The sequence below is a fragment of the Heterodontus francisci genome, chromosome 1 (assembly GCF_036365525.1).
Source record: "Heterodontus francisci isolate sHetFra1 chromosome 1, sHetFra1.hap1, whole genome shotgun sequence".
NCBI classification, from domain to species: domain Eukaryota; kingdom Metazoa; phylum Chordata; class Chondrichthyes; order Heterodontiformes; family Heterodontidae; genus Heterodontus; species Heterodontus francisci.
This window is the reverse complement of record NC_090371.1, coordinates 214,802,638-214,821,828: the sequence shown is the minus strand read 5'-3', so window position 1 is coordinate 214,821,828 and position 19,191 is coordinate 214,802,638. Positions and strand designations below refer to the sequence as shown.

Genomic DNA, 19,191 nt, shown 5'->3' with positions numbered 1-19,191 from the left:
ATTAAATATCAGCATGAATTAAAGTGGTCAAGTCTCTGGAATGAACTTGAATCCACAATTACTCTTAGCCTTCCCTGAAATGGCTCAGGTCTCTAAAGTTTCTCCTAATAACTATAGTTATTAGACTGGCAAATGAATGTGGCAGTACTCTCTGGCTTTGATATCCTTTCTATAATTCTTTTTCATTTTTATTTGTAAGTAAAAGCTAATAAGATATTGTTCTCTGTGGGGGGGGGGGGGGGGGGGCAGCGGTCATGTTAAATTACAATAAGAGTGCTCCCAGATAGTTAACGGACAATGTCAAGTTTTGGTCACTCAATGTAAAGCTCGTCTATGGAAGCTGGTTTTCATGGTAAGCATGAGCAAAATGTATTGAGAAGTAGCCCAAATCATAATCTGAGAACGATTTCTAGGTTATAATCAGATTATGGTTTACAAAGCACACATGAATGGTCATCAGGCACCTGTGGAATCATACCCAGCAAGAAGAATGAAGGGAAAGGGGGAAAAAAGCACATTTTAAAATACTAAAATATATAAATCACACAAACAATGAAATGTTTGAATAAATAAACGTAAGTGGCTTTTAAAAGTCAGCTAAATAATCAAAATGAAAATAATCTTTCATCAGCTATATTTAAATCCCACTTCTCAAATTTAAGTCAGTTGTGTACTACTGCATGCAACTGCCATATTAATACTTCATAATGTGTATCATAAAACATGGGCCCTACTTTCCTTTTTTAAACATTTAACAATACTAATATTGCTTGCCATTGTATATTTAGAATGCGGCATAGGTCTAGTGTAATAGAATATTTAAGCAACCTGTGACTCCAACTGCTCATAATTTGATTGTTTGTGTTTGCAGGACCTTGTTGTGCACGTACTGAGCAGCTATGTTTGCCTACTAACAACAGTAACTGCATTTCCAGAGGTATATCATTGATTGTAAAGTACTTTGGAACATGAGGATATGATAAAATGCTGCATAAATATAAGTTCTTTCTCTACTTCATATGATAAACAGTCAATTCTTCCTCCTGTTTAAATGTGATATCATGCTGTAACCTGTGTGGCATCTTTATTCAAAATAGCTCTAACTCATTGAAAGCAGTTGCTTCCAAATTCAAGACAATGACTTAGTTACATCATTTTCCAAGATGCAATTACAACTAGACCAAGAAATATGACATAGCAAGGATGCTGAACATCCTCCACTTTAAATTTCAGTACAACAAAAATCTAAATTATTTTCCTGCAATGCAAAAAGAATCTTCTAACTTTCTTACAGTTGGCATTTGAGAGTTACAAATTTATTCTCACTCATTAATTAGGTTTTTCCAATTCTCCACTGATATTCTCTACAGCATTTCAGCTTGCAGTTAACACAGCCCGCACAAAAAGTAGACTGCAAGATGTTCCAATATGGTTGACTTCATGAAAATAAAAGTATAATCTTGCATTGCCTTGGAGGTGTCCTAATCTATATGCAACTTCATTCTTACCTCCTGAGGTTTTTGAAGATGGATCAACAGCGAGAACAGCAACTTTATGACCCTTTCCGGTCAGCATCTTCCCAAATGTTTCAATAAATGTGGATTTCCCAGCACCAGGTGGACCAGACAGTCCTGAAGGGCAAGCAAGTACATTAAGTCACCACAATCTGGACTCGCTTCCAACACAAATGTGGGTTCAAATCATTGCTAAACTCTCATACACAGAGCACCCAATGTTTTGATGTATTTCTCAAACAGATACTGGAAACTAAATGGTACTCGCTGCCTACGAGGGTGGTGGAAGCAGACATAATGAATGATTTGAAAAGGAAATTGGATGGACACTTAAGGGAAATAAACTTACAGGACTACAGGGATAGAGCCAGGGAATGGGACTGATTGGATTGCTCTAGAGAGTCAGCATGGACTCGATGGGCCAAATGACCTCCATCTGTGCCATTATGACTCTGTGACAATCATTTTACAAACAGAGTAGATCCTTAAATCATTTATTTCAGTAAAATGGAATGAAAATCTTGTTGGGAAGGGCTGGGAGCAAATAATACCATTGTGGTAATTGTTTTGATGTGGGCTAGGCTAAGTGTTTGCAGTGTGGTAAGAGCCCACTGTACATTATCCATTAGGTTGTGTACCCTCATCACACTTCTGGATTACCTTTCATAATAAATTAAGTTTCAACATAGAAAGTTCAAAACCTATGTGATGGCACACAATCCCATTCTTGATCACTGCCAGAAAAACTGTCTATTAGAAGAGTTTAACAGTTTAGATTGTTGGAATGATAATAGGATTGGATTCCTGGTTGGCAGACTTCGCTGGTTTACTCGCATATGCAATACGATCACTGAATCAGTAATTGTAAACGTTAGTTAGCAGAGATGCAAAAACCCCAAACATACATGGTAAGGTGTAGAAATGAGTAATAACAAAGGTCAAACTTTGCGATCTCAATCTGATTCCCTGCAGCAGCTCTACTATCGGTGCAGGAGCTTCTGCAGCTGACATATTCAAACAATGGCCACTCTGCCATTGAAATGTCTTGCTGACTTCTCAGCTTCCGTGAACTGGATTTGTCTAATGGAAGTGGGGGTAGTCTCCAGGTGGAATTGCCAACAGCAAGCCCAGCTATAGGAATCATTTTGCCATAAGGAATGAGATCAAAACCTCTAATCAGAGCCTTCAGCCAAGTGGTGAAGCACAAAAGGGAAACCCTGACTCTAGAATTTGACAGACTGAGCACTCTTCAGATAGAGGAAATGCATGAAGGACTAACCCAAGGGAGATGGGGAGAGCCAGTCCTTAAGTATGCACAAAACGGATGTGGAGATCTGTCAGAACTGTCAGCTTCCTAGCAAGACTCTCCAAAGATCCAAGCGATCAGGAGGTTCAAATTACGGTAACCAAAGGGAACCACCATCTTCTCAGGGGCAATTAGGAATGGGCAATAAATGCTGGCCTTGCCAGCAACGCCCACATCCCAAGAATGAATTTTTAAAAAACTCAACAGTATCATCCAATAGGACAAAGCATTGGTGAAGTAGTCACAAATTCTAAGCAGCGTATCTTGGAAGATGTACCTTATTGACACGTACCAGCCCTGACCTTTCAGCATCAAGCCATGCTGAACAGCCAAAGTTCTCACCACCAACTGGCGATCACTTGTATGAATGTCAAGCCAGGACAGGCTCCACTGTGAATCCCACCTAACCCCTTCCCATCTGTGGAGCATTACCCGTTGCCTTCTGGCTAGTTGGGGGGGGGCAGAAAATAAATGTGTTTAATGTCTATTTTTATCTGTCACTAACAATAAAAACAGATGCATTCATTTAAACAGATTTGCAATTTATGCAACTCTTGCCTGATCGAAGAGCCTAGAGGAAAGGAGCGCAGACCTGAAGGAGTTTGGGAGCAGAGCAGCAGAGGGAAGGAATTCCAGAGGGAATGCGAACGACAAGAAACAAAGTTAAAAAAAACTAAAGGGACATCAGCACAAGGGAAGCGCTGATTGGTGAGTAGCTGGTGAGTGATGTTTATATATTTTTTTATTTGTTCCTGGTATGTGGGCGACACTGGCTAGGCCAACATTTATTGCCCATCGCAAAATGCCCTTGAGAAGGTGGTGGTGACTTATATATAAAGGCTTCAACAAGTCTTTAGTTTATTTTTGTTAAGTTTGGTTCATCTAATAAATAGAGGCATGAGAGGACACCTCAGTCCTGTGAAATGAGCATCTTGTTCCATGTGGGAACTCCAGGACACCTGTGTCCTCGACAATCACATGTGCAGGAAGTGTCAACTGGAGGAGCCTGAGTTCCAGGTGTCACTGCGGTGCATCCCAGAGGCTGAGAGCTACATGGATAGTACATTTCTATAGGTGGTCACACTGCAGCTTAAGGGTATGCAGACAGAGAAGGAATAGGTGACTGCCAGTCATTCAAGCAAGACCAGGCAGCGAGTGTATCAGTTCTGAATACTAGTGAGAGAGATGGTTCCTCTGGGGAATACAATAAAGTCAAGTCCACAGTACAGTGGGTGGCTCAGCTCTGCAGGGCAGGAGAGGAGGAAGGTCAGAAAAGGAAGACTGACAGGAGATTCAATAGTTAAGGGAACAGACAGGCATTTCTGTAGCTGCAGATGTGACTTCAGGATTATATGTTGCCTCCCTGGTGCCAGGGTCAAGGATGTTACTGAGCAGCTGCAGAACATTGAGTGGGTAGATTAACAGATAGTGCAGCTGAATGCACAGCTGGTAAGATCATGCTTTAGATTCCTGGTGCAACAAGACCAATACTAGCCGGACGAGTTGCACCTCAATGGGGCCGGGATCAATATCTTGGTGAGGACGTTTGCTAATGCTGTTGCAGAGAGTTTAAGCTAGCTTGGCAGGGAGATGGAAACCTGAACGCAGATTCAGAAGGAAGTAAAGCTGAAAATAGAAGGCAGAAAATTAGTAGGTATGGAAGGTCAAGGAAACAAAGGCTAGAAAAAAGACAACAAAGGAGTTGTTCAGTGCTTAGTGATATGTACTTCAGTACAAGCAGTCGAATGAATAAGGCAGATAAGCTAAGAGCACAGGTGGACCCTCAGAAGTATGATTTTTTTTTTAATCCTTTCATAGGCTATGGGTGTTGCTGGTAAGGTCAGCATTCGATGCCCATCCCTAATTGCCCTTGACAACTGAGTGGCTTGCTAGGCCATTTCAGAGGACAGTTAAGAGTCAACCACATTTGCTGTGGGTCTGGAGTCACATGTAGGCCAGTCCATGTAAGGATGGCAGATTTCCTTCCCTAAAGGACATTAGCGAACCAGATGGGTATTTACGACGTTTCATGGCGCCATTATTGGGACTAGCTTTCAATTCTTAATTTTTATTAATTACTTGAATTTATTAATTAAATTTAAATTCCACCAGCAAGGTAATGTGAACCCATGTCCCCAAGGCATTAGCCTGGGCCTCTGGATTACTATTTAAGTGACATTAGCACTACCCCACTGTCTCCCCAGAACTCAATACTGGTTGGAGAGCAGGACACATTCAGGGGTCCCCTACATTACTTTCTGGTCCTGATTGAATGACTGGATGTCACCTATTCCCTCTCAGCCTGCATACCTATAAGCTGCGCATAATCACCTATTGAAGTGTACTATCCATGTAGCTCTCAGCCTCTTGGATGCACTGCTGCTGCTCAAGCTCTGAAACCTGGAGCTTGAGCTCCTCTAGCTGAGACACTTCCTGCACATGTGGTTGTCGAGGACACAGGTGTCCTGGAGTTCCCACCTGAAACAAGATGCACATTTCACAGGACTGAGGTGCCCTGTCATGCCTCTATTTATTAGACAAACTAAAGACTTACAGATCTAAAAAAAACACTCACCAGCTGCTCACCAATCAGTAGCTTCCCTGTGCTGATGTCCCTTTAGCCAATACTGAAACATAACTTAAAGAAAAGCAGAAATGGCAGTTCAACATTCCTGCTTACAGGGTTTTCAGATGGGATAAAGTGGGGGATTAAAAAAAAGGAGGGGTCGCAATATTGGTCAAAGAAACAATCACAGCTGTGAGGAGGGATGATATGCTAGAAGGAAAGGAACATCAATGAGGCCTTATGGGTTGAACTGAGGAACAAAAATGGGGCAACCACACTGCTTGGAGTATAGTATGGTCCTCCAAACAGTCAGAGGGAGATAGCAAAACAAGTATGTAGGCAAATTGCTGAGAAATGTAGAAACAAAACGGTAGTAATAGGGGATTTCAACTACCCTAATGTTAAATGGGAACAATTCAGTGTAACAGCTATCGAGAGGGGACAGAATTCTTAGAATACATTCAGAAGAACTTTTTTAGCCAGTACGTGGCAAGCCCAATAAGGGGCAGTTCAGGACTTTGTTTTCAGGAATGAATCTGGGCAGGTGGAAGGCATATCAGTGAAATAGCATTTTAGTGGTAGTGGCCATAATTCATTTAGATTTAGAGTAGTTATGGAAAAAGATAAAAATACGCCAAAAGTAATAGATTTAAATTGGGGAAAGGCCAATTTTACTAAGCTGAGATATGATTGGGCAACATTGGACTGGAAACAGCTACTTCAATGTAACTCAGTGTCAGGGCACTGGGAAGCATTCAAGGAGGAGCTAACGAAGGTTCAGAACAACATGTTTCCACAAGAAATAGGGTGGGACTTCCAAATTTTGACACTTCTGGAAGTCAAAGAGCATACAGAGTAGGATAAGGCAAAAAAAAGAAAGCTTATGCCAGATAGCAAAAGCTCAATACTGCAGTCAGCCTAGAGGAGTATAGAAAGTGTTAAGATGAAACTAAAAAAAATAATTAGGAAAGCAAAGAGAGGACATGAAAAAAATCTTCACAAGTAAAATGCAAAGACGCTTTATAAATAAAGAGGATATCTAAGGAAAGAGCTAGGGCTAATTAGAGACCAAAAGGTAACTTGTGCACAGAGGCAGAAGGCATGGGCATCATTCTTAATAAACACTTGAGTCTGTTTGCACAAAAGAGAGGGACGAAGCAGACATTGTGGTTAAGGAGGTGTGTGAAATATGGGATGGGATAAGCATAGTGAGGGAGGAAATATGAAGCTGTTTGGCATCCTTGAAGTGGATAAAATCACCAGCCTGGATGAAATGTATCCTAGATTGCTAAGTGAAGCAAGGGAAGAAAAGCGGAAGCTGTAACCATCATCTTCCAATCCTCTCTAGCTACAGGCGTGCTCCTGAACGATTGGAGGACTGCTAACATTGTACCATTGTTTAAAAAGGGAGGAAGGGATATACTATGCAATTACAGGCCAGTCAGCCCAACCTCCATGGTAGGAAAATTATTGGAAAAACATCTGACAGACATTATAAATAGTCATTTAGAAAGGTACCCATTAGTCAAGGACAGTCAGCATGGATTTGTTAAGGGAAGGTCATGTTTAACTAACTTGATTGAATTTTTGAGGTAACCGGGAGGGATGATGAGGGTAGTGCATTTGATGAATTTTAGACAAGATTCCACATGGCAGACTGGTCAAAAAATTAAAAAGCTCATGGGATCTAATAGCAAGTTAGATTCAAAATTGGCTCAATGGCAGGAAGCAAAGGATTATGGTTAACAGATGTTCTTGTGACTGGAATACTATTTTCAGTGGGGTTCTGCAGGGCTCAGTATTGGGTCCCTTGCTGTTTGTGGTATATATCAATGGATTAGACTTAAATGTAGGGAGCATGATTAAGGCATTTGCAGATGATGTGGAAAATGGCTGTGGGGTTGACAGTGAGAAAGAAAACTGTAGACTCCAGGAGGATTTCAATGCACTGGTCAGGTACAGTGGTGCAGTGGTTAGTACCGCAGCCTCACAGCTCCAGCGACCCGGGTTCGATTCTGGGTACTACCTGTGTGGAGTTTGCAAGTTCTCCCTGTGACCGCGTGGGTTTTCGCCGGGTGCTCTGGTTTCCTCCCACAGCCAAAGACTTGCAGGTTGATAGGTATATTGGCCATTATAAATTGCCCCTAGTATAGGTAGGTGGTAGGGGAATTGAGTGAAGGTGGGGATGGGGTAGGAATATGGGATTAATGTAGGATTAGTATAAATGGGTGGTTGATGGTCGGCACAGACTTGGTGGGCCGAAGGGCCTGTTTCAGTGCTGTATCTCTAAATAAATAAAAAGTGGCAAATGGAATACAATCCAGAGAAGTATGAGGGGGTAATGCATTTGGGGAGGACAAACAAGGCAAGGGAATACATAATAAAAGTCTGGAAAACTCCTTGAACTGTATTGGGAAAATTTTCATTTGCTGTAAAATGTAAAAATGTATATGGCATGACAAATGAAATGGAAGGGTTGAGACAACTCATGATTGTATTGAAGGAAACTGTTCTCCTTTGCACTGTTTGTATTTTTTGACTTGGTGCTGTTTGAAACTGGTAATGTATTTTTTACAGACTTTTATGAATAAAGTATATTTTGGAAATAAAAAAAAAGTCCACAGACAGCACGGCTTCCCAGTCCTTTCTGTCCTGTTTCAGAGGTCTCAGATGACAGTACGCAGGAGAGTCTGGACAAACTGTTAATTCTGGATGAGCTGACAAAAGCAGTCAGGTCTTTGGTGAGTAAAACACACGGATGCGACGGCCTACCGGTCGAGTTGCATTTGACTCTATGGGACTGGATCAGCCCATACCTGCTGGAAGTGTACGAAAGTATGCTTCTGGCCATCAGCATGTCAGAATCCATGAGGAAAGGCATCATGAATCTCATTCATCTACAAGGGGAAGGGAGGAAATCAGAAACTGGCAGCCCATTTCACTGCTTAACGTGGACTATAAAATTCTGTCCACCATCATCGCCAATCGGGTCAGGTCTGCTCTGGAGTTGGTGATTCACCCCAATCAGACCTGCAATGTACCTGGCAGGAAGATCTCTGATAGCTTTGCACTACTCAGGGATACAATTGCCTATGTATGGGACAGGAGGGTGAACACCTGCCTCATCAGCCTGGACCAAGAGAAGGCCTTTGACAGAATATTGCACACCTACATGATGGACGTGTTCTCCAAAATGGGGTCTGGGGAGGGAATCCACAATTGGATCCAACTGCTCTACACGAACTTCAATAGTGAGTTTCAATCAATGGGTGGAAATTGGAAAGTTTTATGATCAAATCTGAAGCCAGGCAGGACTGTCTCTCTCCCATCTTGTTTATTTACTATATTGACCCTTTTGCCGAGTCCATCAGGAAGGAAGCGGGCATAAGAGGGGAGACAATCCCAGATAGCGGAAGCACTCAGATCAAAGCCTCCCTGTACATGGATGACGTTGTCTTCTTCTGCTCAGATCCACTGTCAGTTCGCAGACTGATGAACATCTGCGACCAGTTTGAACTGGCCTCGGGAGCCAAAGTAAATCACAGCAAGAGCGAGGCCATGTTCTTAGGGAACTGGGCTGACCGATCCTTTGTCCCCTTCAGCGTCAGGTCAGACTATCTGAAGGTGCTGGGGATATGGTTCAGAGGGGCTGGGGCGTGCGGCAAAAACTGGAGGGAGCAAACAGCCATGCTAAAACAGAAACTCAGCATGTGGGAGCGACACTCCCTCTCCATTGTGGGGAAGAACCTGGACACCAGGTGCGAGGCACTAAGTATTGCTCTACATGGCCCAGGCATGGCCCATATCCCACTTCTGCACCGTGACAGTCACCCGAGCCATCTTCCACTTTATCTGGAGATCAAAAATGTACCGCGTCCACAGAGACACGATGTCCAAACCTCTAGATAAGGAGGGGGGTTGGGGGGAAGTTTCCAACATTGCCATCATCCTGATGGTCACCTTAGCTGCATCAAGCTGTGCGCAGACCCTCAGTATGCAAACACCAAGTGTCATTACGTGATGAAGTTCCATCTGTCCCCAGTATTACAAAGGATGGGTTGGGCCAGGTTGCCACGGAATTTTCAGTCAGACTGTGCCATACCACTTGTGCCTCATGGAAAAGTTTGTACAGAAAATACCTTGACTACAAGTCCATCAGCCAATGGTCCAACGTAATGTCCTCAAGGTTGTGCAGGAAAAGGAGATAATGGAAGGTTTGCCGAGCAGACTGTCAAACTCATTTGGCAGAATGCCTCATCGCGGGAACTTTCAAACATAGCTTGGGCTGGTGGTGAGACAGGCACTCCCTGTTAGATCCTTTCTGCACGCCTGGTGCCTCACTGCCTCTGCATGCTGCACTCGAGCTGGCTGTGGTGGGGAAGAGACTGTTGCCCATTTCCTTCTGGAATGTGCCTTTGCAAAGCATGTCTGAAAAGAGATGCAGTGCTTTTTGTCAAGTTTTGTCCCGAGCAGTTCCGTAACGCAGGACTCCATACTTTACAGGATGCTCCCAGGGACACACACAGAGATAAACATCAACTGCTACTGGAGGAATATCAACTTGGTGAAAGACGCACTTTGGTTTGCCCGTAATTTGGTCTTCCAGTCCGAAGAGCTGTCGACAACCGAATGTTGCAGACCGGCACATTCCAAGGTCCAGGACTGCGTGCTAAGAGATGCACTAAAGCTTGGGGCAGCCGCTGCAAAGGCTGAATGGGGAAAGCCCACTGTATGAGGCCCTCCCTCCATAGTATACCGAGGGGCTGGAACCTGTATAAAACCCCTCGGGCTGCATGTACCAGAGAATGTTTGACATGGAATGTAAATGTACATTGTAAATATAACCTGTAAGGGCAAGTGTAGCGAGGCAACTCATGTCCTGCATTGAAAGAAATTGATTTGTACGACACTTTAATATCAAATTTGAACTGTTATGTAATGTAATTTTATAAATTTATGAATGAAGTATATATAGAAAAAAAAGGCAGGATTCTGAGAAGTGTAGAGGAGCAGAGGGACCTTGGAGTGCATGTTTACAGATTTCAGAAGATGGCTGGACAGGTAGATAAGATGGTTGAGAAGGCATAAAGGATGACGTCACTGAAGCTGCATTCCCACTGCAGCCACAGTGAAGGCTGCTGGCCTCCCTCCTGGGTAGGCTTTGAGTGAAATGGCGATAACCAAACTTCGAACTTCAGGCCAGGGAGTGCGCAACACTGTTCGGGTGGTCGTGAAGGACAAGGAAGGAGATCCACCAATTGATTGCACCTTCTTCATCAAGAAAATCCTCATCGATTGCTGTGGATTTCAAGCTACGGACGTCTTCTGCCTGCAGGATTTCTCCAGCAGTGGATACTTCGATGTGACGTTCCGGAACGTGGCGGGATGCATCAAGTTCCTGAAGGCGTTCAAGGAGAAAGGGGACTGGGCGCCACTGTCGATCCACACAGCGGAGCCGCTCTTCACACTTCCGTCACAACGGGACCGGGTGGTGACGATTCACCTCGACAACCCCCATGTTCCGGTGGTGGATGTACTCACCTTTCTCGCCAGGTACTTCGAGGTGGCCGGCAGCAGCACTGATGTCAAGGACCCCTTTGGGATTTGGACCAGCAAGCGGCAGGTCAAGGTGACCTTGAAGGTCGATGCCAGTGGAGCCATTATCCACCCTCCCTCCAGCTTCGCTATCGGGGGAAGTCGAGGTTTCTTGGTCTATGCTGGGCAGCCCAGAGTTTGCCGCACCTGTGGCAAATCTGATCACGTGGCAGCCAACTGCAGCACGGTTGTTTGCAAGAACTGCAAGGAGGAAGGCCATCAGTCCAAGGACTGTAAGCAGACTAAGTGTTGCAACTTGTGCGGTGCGGTGCAGCAGGCCACCTCTACAAAACCTGCCCAAAACGCTGCCTCAGTTATGCTCAGGCGGCAAGGTCCAAGGAAAGGCCGGGAGAAGGTACGACGAAGGCGTCCGGTGCTTGAAAGGAGACAAGCAACCTTCTCCGCAGTGAGGAACTTCAACCTGAGAAGGAGAAGAAAGGGGAGGCAGTTGAAACCAGCGACCCAGCACCTACCCTGCACCCGGAAACTGCTCCTCCACAGACAGAATCAATGGAGGAGGCAGCAGATGGACAAACAGGTCAGTGGCAAGTGGTACAAAGGAAAACCACAAAGAAAAAACCTCCAAAAGCGGAACAGGCCACCACCCAAACCAGTGGCAAGAGGAGGCTACCATCTGAGACAGACTACAGCAGCTCCTCTTCACGGGACGGGGAAATGCTGGAATGCCCCTTCAAAAGAGGCGGCAGAACTCCAAGGAGATGGAAGATAAAGCCCCCCAGCCCACGGGCACGGGAAGCTGTGATGGGTCCGGCGTACCCCAACCCCAAAGCGCCACACGTAACGACGTGGCCAACGCATCCCAGCTCCGGGACACCGAGAGCAAAGACACGTCTGGCGCACCTCAGCACCGGGAGCAGTGATGTTTTCGAGGAGGAACAGAGGGGAACAGCAGAGGAAAACCCAATCCTTGCTGCCTACAAGAGCCTCCCCGACGTCACCCCAGCGGAACAAACCCTGCATGAAAAACCAAGAGGGGTTTCTGAGCCCAAACAACGTGAAACAGCTTGCAAACACGATGGGTATGCAGGAACATCCCGAAGGACTGGGACTAGCAAGGACAAATGGCATGGGAAGCAACAACTAACTTTTTAAAAATGGCTGTAACAATTGCTTCCATTAATGTGTGTAGCATAAAATCCACTACGCGATGTGCTTCAACCTTGGATTACCTCGCCAAGGTCAAAGCTGACCTGTTCTTTCTGCAGGAGTGTGGAATACCACACCTCAGCACCTACAGGCAGTGGTCGCGATGGTGGTCCCACGGGCCATCGATCTGGTCAGGGGGGAATGATTGGCGTTCCTCCGGCCTGGGTATTCTGCTGCGGGGAGGTAACTTCACCATCTCCAAAGTTAAGGAGGTGGTGGGCGGTTGCCTCCTCGTAGCAGACGTAATGTACAACAACGCTCCACTCCGGTTGATCAACGTGTACGCCCCGGTACAACGCAGCGAGCGGCTGACCGTCTTCCAGCAGCTCCCACTGCTGCTGGCGACGTCCAGGCTGGTCATCCTAGGCGGTGACTTCAACTGCATCATCGATGCAGCTGGACGATCCGGCAGAGACGACAGCAAACTGGACGCTACGTCCAGATTCCTAATAGAAACAGTTAAAGATGCCAAACTGCACGACATCTTCAGCAAACGAGCACAGCGCAGATACACATGGTCAAGATCAGACGGGTCTGCCCGTTCTAGGATTGACTTCCTGTTTGCATCCCGTGCTGTCACGGTTGGATCCACCGACGTCAAGCCGGTGTTCTTCTCCGACCACTGCCTCTTACTGGCCGACTGTCACTTACAAAATGACCAGCAGGTTGGCAGAGGGACGTGGAAGCTCAATGCTACATTGCTGACCCCAGAGAACGTTGAGGAACTCAAAAGGGATTACAAAGGTTGGAGGACCGTGAAACCCCTGAGTCTCCAGTTCACTGGTGGGAAGCGATCAAGTAGAACATCAAGAGGTTCTTCATCCACAAAGGTGTTCAGAGGGAGAGAGAGAGACAGAGGGAAATGTCCCGACTCCAGAAAAGTATGCAAAATCTGCTCCGGCTGCAGTCGATGGGGTTCGAGGTCAAGGAGGACCTCCAAGAGGTGAAGAGCCAGCAGGCCTCGCTCTTTGCCACGGAGGCCTCCAAGATCATCTTCCGGTCCAGAGTCAGCTCCATCGAGCGTGACGAGACGTGCTCGCGTTACTTCTTCCAAAAGGTACACAGAGAGAGCTCTGTTATCAGCAGCCTGAAGGAAGAGGATGGCTCGGTCACGTCTTCGCAGTCCGACATACTAAGGATCAGCAAATCCTTTTATGCGGGGCTGTATGACGCGAAGCCCACAGACAGCAGAGCCTCCCAGTCCTTCCTGTCATCTATCACAGAGGTCTTAGATGACAGCACGAGGGAGAGACTGGACAAGCCGCTAACTCTGGACGAGCTGACAAAGGCCGTCGAGTCCTTCGAGAAGAGTAAAACTCCCGGAAGCGACGGCTTACCAGTCGAGTTGTATTCGGCCCTGTGGGACTGGGTCGGACCGGACCTGCTGGAAGTATACGAGAGTATGCTCCTGGCCGGCAGCATGTCAGAATCCATGAGGAAAGGCATCATCACCCTCATCTGCAAGCGGAAGGGGGAGAGGGCAGAAATCAGAAATTGGTGGCCCATCTCACTGCTTAATGTTGACTACAAGATTCTGTCCAAAGTCATAGCCAGTCGAGTCAAGTCTGCTCTGGAGTCGGTGATCCACCCTGATCAGACCTGTACTGTACCCGGCCGGAAGATCTCTGATAGTCTCGCGCTACTCAGGGATACGATCGCCTATGTGCAGGACAGGAGGGTGGACACCTGCCTCATCAGACTGGACCAGAAGGCTTTTGACAGGATATCGCACACCTACATGATGGACGTGCTTTCCAAAATGGGGTTTGGGGAGGGAATCTGCAATTGGATCAAACTGCTCTACACCAACATCAGTAGGGCAGTCTCAATGGGTGGGAATCAGAAAGTTTCCCGATCCAATCTGGAGTCAGACAGGGCTGTCCTCTCTCCCCGGTCTTGTTTGTTTGCTGTATTGAACCCTTTGCTGAGTCTATTAGGAAGGATGCGAGCATAAGAGGGGTGACAATCCCAGGCAGTGGAGGCACTCAGGTTAAAACCTCCCTGTACATGGATGACGTCGCCGTCTTCTGCTCAGATCCGCTGTCTGTGCGCAGACTGATGAGCATCTGCGACCAGTTCGAACTGGCCTCAGGAGCCAAAGTTAACCACGGCAAGAGCGAGGCCATGTTCTTTGGGAACTGGGCTAACCGATCCCTTGTCCCCTTCACCGTCAGGTCAGACTACCTGAAGGTGCTGGGGATATGGTTCGGAAGGGCCGGGGCATACACCAAAACCTGGGAGGAGCGAGTAGCCAAGGTACAACAAAAGTTGAGCATGTGGGGGCAGCGGTCTCTCTCCATTGTGGGAAAGAACCTGGTCATCAGGTGTGAGGCGCTCACGTTGTTGCTGTGCATGGCGCAGGTCTGGCCCATACCCCACTCCTGCGCTGTGGCGGTCACCCGAGCCATTTTCCGCTTCATCTGGGGATCTAAAATGGACCGGGTCCGGAGGGACACTATGTTGAAGCCTCTGGATAAGGGCGGGAAAAACGTACCCAACGTGGCCCTCATCTTGATGACCACCTTTGTGTGCGGCTGCATCAAGCTGTGTGTAGACCTTCAGTACGCAAACTCCAAGTGTCACTACGTGCTGAGGTTCTATCTGTCCCCGGTGTTGCGAAGGATGGGCCCGGTCACATTGCCGTGGAACGCTCCATGCAGTTGGACCGTGCCATACCACCTATCCTTCGTGGAGCAGTTTCTGCGGGAAAACACCTTTGACCACCGATCCATCAGGCAGACGTCATCACGGAATGTCTTCAAGGCCCTACGGGAAAAGGAGACGGTGGATCCTGTCGGATGGTTCCTCGAGCAGACCGCCAAAGTAATTTGGTGCAATGCCTCATCACCAGAACTTTCAAACAAGCACCAAGATGTAGCTTGGCTGGTGGTGAGAAGAGCCCTCCCCATCAGATCCTTCCTGCACTCCTGAAGTCTCGCCCCCTCCGCGCAATGCCCCCGCAGTGGCTGTGGTGGGGAAGAGACGGTTGCCCACCTCCTCCTGGAATGTGTCTTTGCAAAGCAGGTGTGGGAAGAGATGCAGTGTTTTTTGTCGAGGTTCATCCCAAGCAGCTCGGTAACACAGGGATCTAGCTCTACGGGCTGTTCCCAGGGACGCACACCGAGACAAACATCAACTGCTGCTGGAGGACTATCAATTCGGTGAAAGACACCCTTTGGTCTGCCCGAAACTTGCTGGTCTTCCAGCACAGAGTTGTCCACGACCGAATGTTGCAGACTGGCACATTCCAAGGACCAGGACTATGTGCTGAGGGATGCACTAAAGCTTGGGGCAGCTGCAGCAAAGGTTCAATGGGGAAAGACCACAGTGTAAGATCCGCCCACCAAGCTGAACGGAGGGGCTGGATCCATGGGAAACCCCTCGAACTGTATCGGGAAAATTTTCTTTTGCTGTAAAAATGTAATTGGCATGACAAATGGGAAATGGAAGGGTTGTGAGGCAACTCATGATTGTAATGAAGCAAACGGACCTCCTTTGCACTGTTTGTATTTTTTGACTTGGTGTTGTTTGAAAGTGGCGCAGTGGTTAGCACCGCAGCCTCACAGCTCCAGCGACCCGGGTTCAATTCTGGGTACTGCCTGTGTGGAGTTTGCAAATTCTCCCTGTGTCTGCGTGGGTTTCCTCCGGGTGCTCCGGATACCTCCCACATGCCAAAGACTTGCAGGTTGATAGGTAAATTGGCCATTATAAATTGCCCCTAGTATAGGTAGGTGGTAGGGACAGGTGGGGATGTGGTAGGAATATGGGATTAGTGTAGGATTAGTATAAATGGGTGGTTGATGGTCGGCACAGGGCCGAAGGGCCTGTTTCAGTGCTGTTATCTCTAAATAAAAAAGTAATGTAATTTTTACAGATTTTTATGAATAAAGTATATTTTGGAAATAAAAAAAAATAAAGGATGCTCTGCAGGCTGTTCCCAGGGACACACACGGAGATAAACATCAACTGCTGCTGGAGGACTATCAATTCGGTGAAAGACACCCTTTGGTCTGCCCAAACTTGCTGGTCTTCCAGTGCAAAGAGTTGTCCACGAACAAATGTTGCACACTGGCACATTCCAAGGTCCAGCACTATGTGCTGAGGGACGCACTAAAGCTTGGGGCAGCCGCAGCAAAGGCTCAATGGGGAAAGACCACTGTACAAGGTCCCCCACCACCAAGGTGAACCGAGGGGCTGGATCCATGGAAAACCCCTCGAACTGTATCCAGAAAATTTTTGTTTGCTGTAAAATGTATATGGCATGAGAAATGAAATGGAAGGGTTATGAGGCAACTCACTCCTGTATTGAAGGAAACTGATTTCCTTTGCACTCCTTGTATTTTTTGACTTGGTGCTGTTTGGAACTATTATGTAATGTATTTTTTTTTTAACAGATTTGTATGAATAAAGTATATTTTGGAAATTAAAAAAGCATAAAGGATGCTTTCCTTTATTGACTGAGGAACAGAATGCAACAGGGAGGTTATGCTGGAACTGTATAAAACACGATTGGACTCCAGCTAGAGTACTGCTTACAGTGCTGGCCATTGTGTTACAGGAAGCACTGGAGAAGGTTTATGATGATGTTGCCAGGAAGAGAGACTTTTAGCTATGAGAGAAGATTAGAGAGGTTGGGATAAAAACAAGAGAGGCTGGGATAAAAACAAGAGATGCTGGAAATAGTCAGCAGGTCTGCCAGCATCTGCAGAGAGAGCAGAATTAACGTTTCAAATCAGTAACCCTGAAACGTTAATTCTGCTTCTCTCTCCACAGATGCTGCCAGACCTGCTGAGTATTTCCAGCATCTCTTCTTTTTATTTCAGATTTCCAGCATCTGCAGTATTTTGCTTTTTTTTTAAGACTGGCCGGGGTTGTTTTCTTTGGGGAAAAAAAAGAGGCGGAAGGAGACTGGATTGAGGTGTATAAAATTTATGAAGGGCACAGATATAGCGGACCTATTTCCCCCAGCAGAGAGGTCAATAACCAGTAGCTTGGAGAAGGAGGGAGGGGTGGAACTGAGTAATTTTTTCACCCAAAAGGGTAATGGAGTCAGGAACTCTCTGCCTGAAGAGGCAGAATCCCACATAACATTTAAAAATACTTAGATATGCACTTTACGTGCACCTACAGGGCTACGGATCAAGAGCTGGAAGGTGGATTATGCTGGATGGCTATTTTTCAACCGGCGCCGACACGACGAGCCGAATGACCTCCTTCCGTGCCTATGCGTGAATCACCACTAACTAGCACTGAGTTGCCGATTTTTAAAAGACAGAGAGCGGTACTGACCCACTCTGAAGGATAGCGGCTTCCCTCCATTATTACGCTCTCGCTCCCTCTGGCAGGCCAGTACTCTCTGCAGTAACAGTTGAGCTAAGGACTTCTTGTGTTTGAGAGACGATTCCACCAGGGTGATGGCCTCGGCCAGGCAGGCCCTCTGTCCACCCAGCAGTCCCCCAACCAGTCGGTCAAGCAGCCGCCTCTCCCACTCGGTCAGTGTTTCGGCCAGCAGCTGCTGCTCGCGCGCCTCCACCGCGCCCGTGCTCAGGCTCGCGACACGCGCGAGCTCCTGCAGTCCCCGGGCAGCGCCCATCCGGGAGACGGGGCTCAGGCCTGAGGGCATTTCTCCGGCACGCGCAGAACTCAAACTGCGCAGCGCCGCGCGACCACAACGCCTCCACCACAACTGGACGGAGAGCTGCGGCCGCACCACCATCAACATTCTTCAAAGGCAGGTAAAGACGTCGTGATCCAGCTTAAATCTCCGCCATGTTTTAAGTGGCTATGCTTTTTTTAAAGTATACGTAGAGGTAGGGAAACAATATAGCCTAAGAACTCACGTCAACTGATTTTTTGTAACCCTTATTCCATCACTGTTACATAGCAAATAAAGTACTGCAGCCGGTAAAGTGAATGTTACCCAACGTGCACTGTCACTGAGCAGATTTCCGGGACACGTGCCCCTTGTCACTGTACGCATGCGTATAGGGCGATAGTTTTGATTTGGGAAAATTTATGCCATGTTTGATAAAGGATAAAAGAACGATTTTGTGGAAGCCAAGTATTGGAATCTTGGCTCGGATGGAAATTGTGGACTGAGTGATTACTTGCTCACGGATGCTTAGTTTGGGTTCTGCCAGGGCCACTCAGCTCCTGACCTCATTACGGCCTTGGTCCAAACATGGGCAAAAGAGCTGAACTCGAGAGGTGAGGTGAGAGTGACTGCCCTTGACATCAAGGCAGCATTTGACCGAGTATGGCATCAAGGAGCCCAAGCAAAACTGGAGTCAATGGGAATCAGGGGGAAAAGTCTCCGCTGGTTGGAGTCATACCTAGCACAAAGGAAGATGATTATGGTTGTTGGAGGTCAATCATCTCAGCCCCAGGAACTCACTACAGGAGTTCCTTAGAGTAGTGTCCTCGGCCCAACCATCTTCAACTGCTTCATCATAAGGACCTTCCCTCCATCATAAGGTCAAAAGTGGGGATGTTCGCTGAAGATTGCATAATGTTCAACACCATTCGCGACTCCTCAGATACTGAAGTAGCCCATGTTCAGATGCAGCAAGACCTGGACAACGACCAGGCTTGGGCTGATAAGTGGCAAGTTAAATTTGTGCCACACAAGTGCCAGGCAGTGACCATCTCAAACAAAAGAAAATCTAACCATCTCCGCTTGATGTTCAATGGCATTACCATCGCTGATTCCCCCACTATCAACATCCTGGGCATTACCATTAACCAGAAACTGAACTGACCAGCCACAAAATACTGTGGCTAAAACAGCAGGTCACAGGCTATGAATTCTGTGGCAAGTAACTCACCTCCTGTTTTCCCAATGTCTGTCTACAAGGCACAAGTCAGGAGTGTAATGGAATACTCTCCACATGCCTGGATGAGTGCAGCTCCAACAACACTCAAGAAGCTTGACACCATCCAGGATAAATCAGCCTGCTTGATCGGCACCCCATCCACCACCTTCAACATTCACTCCCTTCATCACTGACACACAGTGGCAGCAGTGTGTACCATCTACAAGATAC

General features: G+C 46.9%; 1 protein-coding gene across 2 annotated transcripts in view; it reads right to left on the bottom strand.

Moving 5' to 3' along the window:
• mmaa (metabolism of cobalamin associated A) overlaps nt 1-18,093 on the bottom strand; it is a 51,471-nt gene extending 33,378 nt beyond the window's left edge. For both annotated transcript variants that reach the window (XM_068041385.1, XM_068041393.1), the window contains exons 1-2: nt 17,438-18,093; nt 1,509-1,631 (exon numbers count right to left, since the gene is read on the bottom strand). In XM_068041385.1, the coding sequence (XP_067897486.1) occupies nt 1,509-1,631; nt 17,438-17,870 (556 nt within the window). In that variant the 5' untranslated portion in view covers nt 17,871-18,093. The remainder of the gene's footprint in view (nt 1-1,508; nt 1,632-17,437) is intronic.
• Nucleotides 18,094-19,191: the final 1,098 nt, after the last annotated feature.